This window comes from Abramis brama (assembly GCF_963993115.1).
Source record: "Abramis brama genome assembly, chromosome: 1".
Classification (NCBI taxonomy): domain Eukaryota; kingdom Metazoa; phylum Chordata; class Actinopteri; order Cypriniformes; family Leuciscidae; genus Abramis; species Abramis brama.
The window spans coordinates 56764855-56776507 of NC_139963.1; the positions used below are offsets into that span (position 1 = coordinate 56764855).

Here is an 11653-nt window from a genome sequence, read left to right on the forward strand (position 1 = left end):
TGTATGTATTGTAAATGTAAATTTACAATATATACATTATATTCACATATTGTATATATATTGTACGGTGAATGTATATATTGTATATGAAACTATTATTTGAATTATTTTTACAGAATTGAATACAGTTATTTAATAGTGTGTGTATGCAGTGTTAGACACTGAGTTCTATTAATTGTTTTAGTGCACTTCACTGTTGGAGTGTCACTGTTATACTTGCATCATAAATATTGTGCATATTTTCAATATTTAAATGACTTCAGGAAAGATGTCAATAAAACACAACAATAAATCTAATAATTGCACTTAGTGTTAGGTGCCACCTAATATGGCCTAATAGTCCTAGGAAAGCAACTATCTGTCATTTTACATTGCAGTCATTTAAATGTAAGCACAGTATTTATTATAGCTGTGTGTCATAATACAGTAGTGAAATATGGTAGCCTACTGTTGTGTATAGGGGAAAATGTAGAGGAGTTACTATGATCAAAATACATTTTCGACCCTTCTTTAGCAAGCTAAACATTTTATGACCATTTTGTCATATATTTTACATTACATGTTATAAATGTAAATATATTTCACACTTAAAGGTATAGTGGAGGATTTTTCCGAATTTTAGAAAAGAAATGCCCTCTCCACTTGCACATGCGCAACACTCTACCTGCTCCCAAGAGGGAACGCCTATTAAACGTGTGTGAAAGAGCATGCACAAGCCCAGTTCTCCTCCTGCACGCTCTGTTTACAATGTTTGCTGACAAGCACGTACGACGGCCTTACGTAAACATATCAACAGAATGATTGACAATTAGGAGGACCAATGGTCTTGATGATCCACCCGGAAAAAGAAAATCCTCCACTATACCTTTAACATCATATATTTTTGTTATATTTCAGAATATATTTCAAAATGATAAATATAAGTGAACAACAACAATGCAAATATATTTCAATATATTTGGAATACATGTCACATATATTTTTGACACTTTAAAATATATTTCAATATTTTTTTTTTCTGTATGGGTTTTTGCATTCTGGTTTGTAACATTGACAGATTTGACAGTTTGTCACATTTGTTTTAACATCCAGACTCATTTTTGGCCAGTATACCAGAGTTTGTAACCTCCTATACGTCTTATATCTTCCTAGATGTCCCGAAAGAGGATCATCATGGAAGAAACTCATCAGTCTGGATCGCAAGGGTCCGGGAACCCATACCTGAAAAAGAGAACGATGGGGAAGCTGGACTACCCGGTAAACTTTGTCCTCAATAATAGTTAGTTTTGTAGAGGACTTTTTCTCCCCATCTTCCAAAATGCTTTGGTATATTTCCTGCACTTCTTTATCACCTTGTTGAGATCTCCATAATTCCTTATCTGTAAAGGGAAACACAAGTGCAGGAGTCTCTTGTTTATTTGCCCTCAACACTGTAGCACAGGTGGACATGCTAGACTGGTCTGATGGTATTCTGGACAGGGCATCGCCAATGCACATTGGCATGCGATAATTGCATCAGCTGCACTGCATCACGGCACGCACATATAATGAGCAGCAGTTGATTTTACATTATACGCCGATTTCCCCTGTGAAACGGGCCATTGCTATGCAACCTATCTGGAGGCGATTGCTCTTCAGGAGACAGTGACCACACCGCTCCTTACCCCGGAGGAGGGCCGGGTGGAGAATCTTATGTTCCGCTTTGTTTTCTCTTCCGCCACTGGTCAGCGGCACCCAAATTCTCAATAAAAGAGCAATTTCTCTCAGCCACCAAGCCTTCTCACGCACCCTCTGCCCAACCGTGGAACCAGTTAAGTGTTTCTGCTGTGCCCCACTGGGGCAGCTAGGTCATTACTCGGCTACGTTTCTTGCACAGACTGATTGTTTTGTTTCATAAGACCTCAATATATCGTCAGGAGCCATGGGTATTAATTTTGTGTTTTGACTCTCAAAGTGACTATAGCCTCTGACTTGCATTTCATGAATAACCAAGGACCATGGTTTCAGCTAAAAATCTTGTTTACTACATCTTGGAAGGCTTGAGGGTAAGAAAATTAACAGGACATTTAAATGTTTGGCTGAACTATCTCTTTTAGTTCACTTGGTCATCATTTTAACAAAATCCAAGTGAGGTAAAATGCAGAGTAAAATTACAGTATTGTTCCTTCAAAAGTAAATAATACAAGTAAATATAATGCTGTTTGTTTATTCAACAGGGAAAAAACAAAAACTTTGGAACAACGGGAGTTGGATCAGATCAACACCAACAACAGGAAAAGACTAAAAAAACGGAGTATATATTTCACAGACTTAATCTGGAAGACAGGCATACCAATAAACTGAGAGCTGCAGATGTTCTTCAGATAACCAAACATTCATTAGAGTCGCATGAGTCTTGTGCTGAAAAAGAGCTGATTCAGACTTTTATACTAAAACTACTGATGATGAACTACAGAGCAAGATACATTAAAACTACTGAAACTAATGAACAGGATCACACACAACAAAGAGACAGTGATTCATGTGAAGATGAGGGTGATATTTTTGATGTTTTTAAGGAGATACCTTTATCAAAAACAAGTCTGTCTGAGGGAATTGACCCAATGGATGTTCAGATGGCTGTGTTTCATTGTGCTGATGGTTTCCTGAAGCAGCTGATGGTCACTAAACTGTCCCAGTGTCAGTACGCTCTGCCTCTGCTTGTTCCTGATCCATTCACACAACAGATTGAGTTTCCTTTCTGGACATTCAGACAAATCAACAAGAGCTGGAAGAAGAGAAACACCAACCATAAAATCATCAGTCAAACCCAGCCGATCTACAAGGCAGAAACTCCAATGGTGTTTTTCTTCAGGTTTGGCTCTGTGTCTTCATCCAAGTCTGAGCTGATGAACAGTCTGATCAATGAGAGACACAACACGTTCTTCCACAGGAACTGCCCAGGCAGCAGCAGATCCAGAGTCCTGATGGACGGAGTGGTGGAGATCGCCTGGTTCTGCCCCTCTGGGACAAATGATGATAAATTCAATGACTGTGTTGCGTTCTGTAATCTACACGGCAATGCAGGAGACCATGAGAAACAGCTGCAGATCCTCTCTGAAATGGCCACAGTCAATGTTGTTCTTTTACCACAACTGGACAGGAATGACAAACATGCAGCAAAGACACAAACCCTTTTCAGTAACAGAAAGCCACTCATTTGTATTTTTACTGAAGATGAATCTGCATTATCTGAGCCAAAGAAAGGGAAGTTCAAAATTGGTCTCAAAGACAGAAATCAGTCAGAAGTATCTGAAGAACTCAGAAAAGCGATACAAAAGTGTCTCTCAGAATCATCTCGTTCTTTCAGGCTTGAAGATGTGGCCAAACCTTCAGACACCAGAGTAGATGAGGAAGATGATGATGACTGCAGGAGAGGAAGAGAAGCTGCACAGCAGATGGTGAGTTTACTGAAGGAGAAAAATCTGACAGAAATCAAAGATTCAATTCTGCCCTGTCAGGGGAAACTGTGGCATCAGTGGAGTCAGATGAACAAAGAACTACATCGACCTCAAGGAGAAAATATAGAAATGGTAACAAGTAGGAAAGAAACAGAGATGAAGATAATCCGTGAAAAACAGCATAAATGTGACATCGGCAGTTTTATGAAGAAATTCATTAAAGAAATGAACTCAAATGCTAAACATGAGAAGATGTTTTTTCTCAAATGGCTCAGAATCCTCCTGGATGAACACACATCAGCTGACCTTTCTGCTCTACTCAACAAATATGATGAAACATGGTCAGAAGTCTCAAGTCTCTCAAAACTGAAAGACAATAATAAATCTGAAGAACATAAAGCTAAACAAACACACCTTGAGAAATTATCTGACGATCTCCAAGCTGCAACTTTTGGTTTGGAGCACATCATGAGGGAGATCGGTCAGATCTATGAATCATGTTCATCTGTGAAGAAGCAAAAGAAAGGCCTGCAGTTTGACTTCTCTTCTCTCCCGAGTCTCGCCGCAGAGATGATGATCTCTGGATTTCCACTGGAGCTGATGGATGGAGATGCTGCTCATGTTCCTCATGTCTGGATCTCTGCTGTTCTAGAAGAACTCATCCAGAAACTGGGAGACCAGACCAGAGTCTTTGTGCTTTCAGTTTTAGGGCTTCAGAGCTCTGGGAAATCCACCATGCTGAACGCCATGTTTGGGCTCCAGTTTGCCGTCAGTGCTGGCAGGTGCACCAGAGGAGCTTTCATGCAGCTGGTCAGAGTCTCAGACGAGATGAAAACACAGATTAACTTTGACTATATTCTGGTCATTGATACTGAGGGTCTTCGTGCTCTAGAACTGGCTGGAAGATCAACACAGCATCATGACAATGAATTGGCCACATTTGTTGTTGGTCTTGGAAATCTGACATTGATCAACATCTTTGGAGAAAACCCATCTGAGATGCAGGACGTTCTTCAGATTGTTGTTCAGGCCTTCCTGAGGATGAAGAAGGTAAATATGTCTCCCAAAAACATGGAGGGAAGGAGACGACTGCAGGAGACACTGGATGAAATGACAAAACTCGCTGCTAAAGAGGAAGTCTGTGATGCAGAACGTTTCAGTGATGTCATTAGATTTGATGTTCAGAATGATGTGAAGTATTTTGCTCAGCTCTGGGAGGGAAGCCCACCAATGGCACCACCAAACCCAATCTACTGTGAGAATATACAAGAACTAAAGAAAACTATTATGTCTCATGCCTCAAACTCACATGGAATGATGCTGATAGACCTAAAAGATCGTGTTAAAGATCTCTGGGAGGCTTTACTGAATGAACGATTTGTCTTCAGCTTCAGAAATTCTCTGGAGATTTCAGCCTACAGGAAACTGGAGACCGAATACAGCAAGTGGTCCTGGTGTCTTCGCAGTGCCATGATGGAAACTGAGAACAAACTACACAACAAAATAGAAAATGAAACAATTCATGAGGTTGAGGAAACTGATCTTCAAAGAGAACTGAAGACAACAAGTGAAGAAGTAAAAAAATCAATGTCAGAATTCTTTGAGAAAGACAAAGATAAAGATATACTGATCCACTGGAAGACATCATTTGAAAACAAAATCAAAGAGCTTCAGGAAAATATTGTGAGAGAAACAAAGAGGAAATTAAACGAGATTCTTCAGCAGCGAGACCTGAAGAAAAAGATTGATGCTCAGAAGATAAATCATGAAAACACTCTCTATGAAAAGAGCAAAGAACTTGCCTTGAAACTAAAAGACAAAGCCAAAGATGAACGAACACTGAAGAAAGAGTTTGATTCGTTTTGGGGACAGAGTGTAAAGAAGATAATCACAGACAATCCTCCAATCAAAGACATTGATGTAATGAGAGATGTGAGAAAGATCCTCAGTGACATCTGTGAAAGTGCACCAGTAGATCACCGGAGGGGGAGCAGGGATATTTTCTCTGTGCCCAGTTATTCTGATTATGTAATGTTAAAGAAATCCAGTGGATTTAAAGGATTCTTTACAAATGCCATTAGATCAGTTCAAGGGATGTCTCAAGAAGATGAAGCCCAAATAAGATCATTAGTCACAAATGTTTCTGAGCAAACAGACAAAGGGATTCAGTCATTTAACATTTCAAAGATGGGCTACAACATCAGTTGCATTCAACAACTCACACGTTACATCAAGACAAGAGTGACAGAACATCAGGAAGGATCAGTGAAATATGTGTTCAAGAATGAATTCTTCCTGGATTTGGTTATTTCCATCTTTAAGAGATCAGAGAAGACGATCACTGACCAATACAGAAAGTTTAGAGATGCCAATGATCCAGTAATATATGTTAAGAAGAAGAGAGAAGAGTACTATAGTATTTTCCAGAAATACTGTCATGGAGCAACATCAGCTGCCATTTTTGGTGAGATCATCTGTCAGAAACTGAAAGAGCCCATTGAGCAGAGCGTTTACAAGAAGACCGCCAAAGAGCTGAGAGATGAAGTGAAAGCAAACTGTGAATCACTGAATGGAAACAGATCAAATCTGGAGAAACACATCCTGAAGACAATGGCAGAAGAGGGGGATTTTAACAAATACATGAACTACATTCATAATCCCAGAGATCACTTCAAGAGTTTCATCAGAGATGAAGTCAGACGGTACATCACTGATAAGTTCAGTGTCAGTGTTTTACCCAAGATGAAGAAGAACATTAAACTCCTGCAGCAGAAGATCATGGAAGCAGCACATGAATCTGCTGAACATGTTAAAGAGAACAGTGGAGATGTTGGTTTGTGGTTGAAGAGTTTCACAGAGCAGCTCTCAGATGAGCTGATCTTCTCTGAAAAAGACCTCAGTGGAGTGAAAAATGATGATGTTGATGATTTCAACCTCCTAGAAGAGGTGATAAGACAAAAACTTCCTGCTATAATGATTGACATCAGCAGTAGTTTCAAAACAGAGACATTCCCAGTAAAGCTGGACAATAAATTCAGGCCAGATGAGCTTCTGGTTGATCACTTCTGTCAGTGCTGTTGGGTTCAGTGTCCGTTCTGTTATGCCATCTGCACCAACACCATAGACAACCATGATGGAGATCACAATGTCACTTTCCACAGAGTGAAAGCAGTAATGGGTTCTACTTTCAAGGATACAACAAACTTGTGTGTTTGGATCTGCACATCATCTGTAGCAAGCAACGATCGATCGTTTTATCTCTATGACTCAGGTAAATCAGTCCTATTTAGAGATTACAGAACAGCAGGAGAAGAGTTTGCTAAATGGAGCATCAGCCCTGATCTCTCTGAACTGTCCTACTGGAAGTGGTTTGTGTGCCGATTCGAGAAAAATCTGGAAAATCACTACAGTAAAACATTTGAGGGGAGTGGTGAGATACCAGATGAATGGAGAAAATACTCAAAACTTGAAGCTATTGAGAGTTTACAATACATGTAAGGAAGCAGATAAAGAAAGAGACTCTTGTCCCATACACAAAAGAAATATATTTGAAATATATTTTCAGAGTATATTTTGGAATATATGCAAATATTTGAAATTGACCCACTTAACATCATATATTTTTGTTATATTACAGAATATATTTCAATGTATTTGGAATATATGCCACATATATTTTTGACACTTTTGGGGACCCAGACAGAAAAAAATACATTGAAATATATTCTGAAATATAACAAAAATATATGATGTTAAAGGGGGTACAATGGTGTTTCATGTATTCAGAGTTGTTTACAGTGTTAAAGAGATGGATTCTCATGCTTAACATGGCCAAAGTTTTTAAAAAATATTTTGGACGAATAACAGAGAATTTGTGTTCCGAAAATCTTACTTCCGGGTTGGTACAAGTTTCGGCTGTTCGTGGATCTAATGATGTAGACCAGAGTGGAACTCCTTATATGAGCATTTCTCTCGGAAAAGCTCGCCCACGCACACGTCGACCAGAGGAGAGTGACGGCGCTGATCCACTTGTCCGTGCGACACTTCTGTCGCGCCGCGCTCCACTATATTCCTATGGGTGACGTCAAGCGACTTTGACGCACCCGCAAAGCATTCCGGGAAGGCGGCGCTTCATTTGAAAAAATGCTGCGCGTCAAAAAGCTGGCCGATGCCCATCTTTATGCAAATGAAGTCCGTTAAACGCGACGCGTCTATCCAATAGAAGTAGAGCATATGGAGACGGAGGGAAGTCTCTCGCAGCTCCTCTGTTCTAATACGCTACATTTCCCGCTCGGTCAAAACCACGCCCATAGCGGTTAACGTCCATCAACGTACCAATGTGGGGAGGCGTCGCGACACCACGCGACAGTCGCGTCGGACAAGTGGATCAGCGCCGTGAGACCGCGCACATCAACGCGCTTCAACAGGAAATCATCGGCAGCGCTGCATAGTGTCTCCAAAGTGTGTTTTTGGATGTGAGGGAAAGCTTACCATGTTCAGCTTCCCAAAAAAAACAGCGTTAGGAACAGTGGATTCAGATTGTTTTTCCGGGGCAAAAACGAGTTGTGTAGACTGTTTGTTCCCTGAATTTCGACGATGAATGTTTTATAAACAAAGCCCAGATCGACGGATTTGCAGATCGTCTAACGTTAATGCTTAAGGATCGAGCAGTCACAATGATAAAGGTTTGCGGTCGCAGGCGGTGAGTAAAACTGCTTCAAATGTCTCTGTGTGTTGTTGTTAGCGCGTCAGCACAGCTTTAGCTTCGCCCACACGGGACACGGCCCGCCTCCAGACGCTCGTTTTTTTCCGGAAAGACTCGCTACAGCCTATCTTTCTTTTATAAATATAATAAAACTAAAGACTTTTTGGAGATATAAAGGATGCAATACTACTCTATAGGTACTCAAGATTAACAGGAGATTGAGTGAAAATGAGCATCCCCCCCCCCCCCCCCCCCTTAAGTGTGAAATATATTTATTGGGCCAATTTCAAATATTTGCATATATTCCAAAATATACTCTGAAAATATATTTCAAATATATATATTTTGTGTATGGGGTCTCTTCTCAGATTTATTAAGAAATGAGTTCCTGTGACATTCATCAGTGAGAATCTGAGCTCATCTACACCTCAGAAGATCAGAGCTTCATCAAATACACCAGAAGAGAGTTAAAGACAAGATTCAGTTCCTCATACATGATCTGAACTACAAAACAACATATTTCTGAACATTTGCCTAAATGATAAAGCTCAAAAGTCTAATTAAAGAATTTATTCATTCAGAGTGAAGCGATTCATGTAACTTCATAGAGAAAAGATTTCTGGCGGTTGGCTTCAGATCTGCCCTCCCAGACTTATTGTCTTCAATGACCTTTGAACTTCCGCTTCTGTGAACACATGCTTCAAAACAGAAATAGAGTGCAATTACAGTGTACTGTACTAATGTTAAAACTAGGTTTATACTTGCACCCGAAATCCATCTCCCATGACGATACAGACATGCGATACGAGGAAAGGCTCCCTCTCTGAAAAGACTTTGAGCGTTCACCACATTAACAAGCCAATATTCTCAAGCTATCTTTCCTCTCACCTTGTAGCATCTCAATGGAGGGGGGATATATGGACTTACTGAATAACTCATGAGAGTAGTTTATATAGGGGTGCATGCGTTTCCTGAGTGTTTGTGTTTATGACCCCAATCTGTTGTGTGATAAGGAACATGAATGTTTTTTTTTCAAGTTGTCTTTTTATTGTTGAGAAAAAAAGATGATTCAGAGTGTATATAGTTGAAACAAGAGTAATAGAGTGTGAAGAAAAAAAGTTTTAAGTTAATTTCCAGTGAATTCCACGGAAAGAAACATATTTTCATACTTTTATTTCGAGGAAGTGAGTGTTTTGTTACTCCTTTGTTGGTCTGTAATCAGTAAATGTGTTCAATTAATTTACGGTAAGAAATATGATTGATAACTAACTAATGATGAGTGCATATTGAAATATGCATGTTGTGATGAAGAGATAAAGGATAGTTTAATTTAGTGTTTGAGTCATACAATAACAATGTCAGACATTCCTCTGTTTAATGTTGATTTAGTGGGTATATTCTCCCAGGATTTTCTTTGTAAAACAAGTAAATGAGTTAATATGCAGTTAAAGAAAGAAAAGCGAAAGATCTTAAATTTCATGTGATTTATATCTGTTGTCAATTCACATGAAGTGAATGTGAATGAGTGACAAGTTCTCTGCATTATGCAGGTTTTTTTTCTTTTCTTCTTGTTTCCTGTTGATGTGTACTTCTTGAGTTGACCGTGGACGAGTGAACGGCGAGCTAACAGTGCCTAGTTGATGTCACAACGCGTCTTTCGCTGGAGCGAGTGAGTATCCTTAACCTTGAGTGAAACGTGATAGTATACCTTTTAAAAAAGGATACCTTTTTTCTGTCACGTGACTACTTATGCTTCTTTTTTCTACTTCAGTACTTATTTCCTGAAAGGATAAGACTTTATGTAGAAACGTCACAAGTGAAGCTAACACACTGGCAGAACGCGGTGTCCTGTTACAGGATACATTGAGACTGATAAGAGTTTTACGACCCCAAAAAGGAATTTGCAGAGGGCTGTGACGCTCACTTAATTCTTGCTGAGGATTATAAATAAACCATGTTAATCCTATATATTCTATATAACCACTTGAGAAATATATATAAACATGTATCTAATTTTCTCATCTAATGATTTTCCTTTATATGTGGTTTGGCCTTTGTATTCTTGTAAACTTTTGGGATTAATGTTTCAGACTTTGTTGCATATACACTGACCAAAAAAAATTCATTGGATTTACTCAATTTAATTATGGACACTGATTCCACATAATTTGTTTGGGTTCACAGTATCCTACCCATTCACATAGTTTCTGTACAATAGTTTTGTGTTAATCACATGTATTTTAATGAAGTAATGTGTACATGCTCTATTTAGGTTAACCTAACATAATTCAGTCATGTTAGCTGAATATTATTCTTTTATTTTAGATACATGCCTGGATCATGTTAATTCTACACAATCTTATCAAGTTATCTTTACATAATTTTTTTGTTACATTTTTAATGGTTTATGTTGTTACTTAAATGTGTTTTTGTACTAAACCTTTGTACTGTCCTTTTGTACTAAACCTTGTACTAAACTTTTGAACTGTCCCCTTTCAAATAAAGAAAAAATGAAATGAAATGAAAAATGAAATAAACAATAAAAAAACATTCATTTAAACCATGTATTTCATTTATTGAACATTCATTCACTTAAAAATTATGCATGTAAAAACGTACAAAAAGTACTGAATCTGATGTATGCAGTCTCTATTTTCTAGCTAGACATATAATCTCATTTATGAAAGACCATCAGATTCATATCATAGATAGATAAGATCACAAGCAATATAACATCTCATATTTCTGTGAAAACTGAATTTAGAATTTTGCACAATTCAAAGAGAACTTTGTTCTCTCCGACTCTCTTCAACACATTTAATGTGCAGACCTTGTGTAATGTGTTCATTAAACATCAAAACCTCAGTCCAGCACTGAACAAAAAAATTTTCAACATCTTGAAATGACTATGAAATAACATCTTTTTTAGAATCTGTTTGGTGATTAAATATCAGCATTACTTAAACTAGTGTGTAAAAAAACCCGTACTGTTCTATGCAATACGCATACATGCCCATTTTAGTTCAAAGACGTGAACTCTTCATAAGAAATGTTTTAACAAGATCATGACCATGAGTTATATCTCATACCTGCATTCATGAAACTACGTCTTTATAAACAAATAGAACATTGAAGCACAAATAATTTGATTTCATGAAATAAATAAAACGACTGTCCTCTGACTCCTCTACACCACTTGAATCTGTAGAACTTGTGCTGAATGTGTAGAAGAAACCTCAAAACTGTAAGTGCCTAAGAAAAGGCAGTACTCAGAACTGTTAGTTCATGCATCCTGCGAAAAAGCAGTACATCTCACAGGTGAAGTTTGGATTTGAAGTTTTGGGCCTGATAAAGAGCTCACCCCCATCCAACTCCATGATGATTTTTTTGTAAAATCTCAAAAGTGTAGCGCAACGTTGTGGGGTACTTCAGGTTAAGAGAATAAATGAGACCAAACAACATTGCAGTTGCAAAAGCCACATTCTCAAGGTCCTGAAGCACAATCACA

At 38.4% G+C, this 11653-nt stretch overlaps 1 protein-coding gene across 2 annotated transcripts in view; it reads left to right on the forward strand.

Moving 5' to 3' along the window:
- Nucleotides 1-6938, forward strand: part of LOC311074670 (interferon-induced very large GTPase 1-like) — a gene marked incomplete at its 3' end in the record, with an annotated part of 35058 nt that extends 28120 nt beyond the window's left edge. For both annotated transcript variants that reach the window (XM_084101451.1, XM_084101452.1), the window contains 2 exons: nucleotides 1153-1257; nucleotides 2217-6938. In XM_084101451.1, the coding sequence (XP_083957577.1) occupies nucleotides 1153-1257; nucleotides 2217-6938 (4827 nt within the window). The remainder of the gene's footprint in view (nucleotides 1-1152; nucleotides 1258-2216) is intronic.
- Between the last annotated feature and the right edge of the window lie 4715 nt (nucleotides 6939-11653).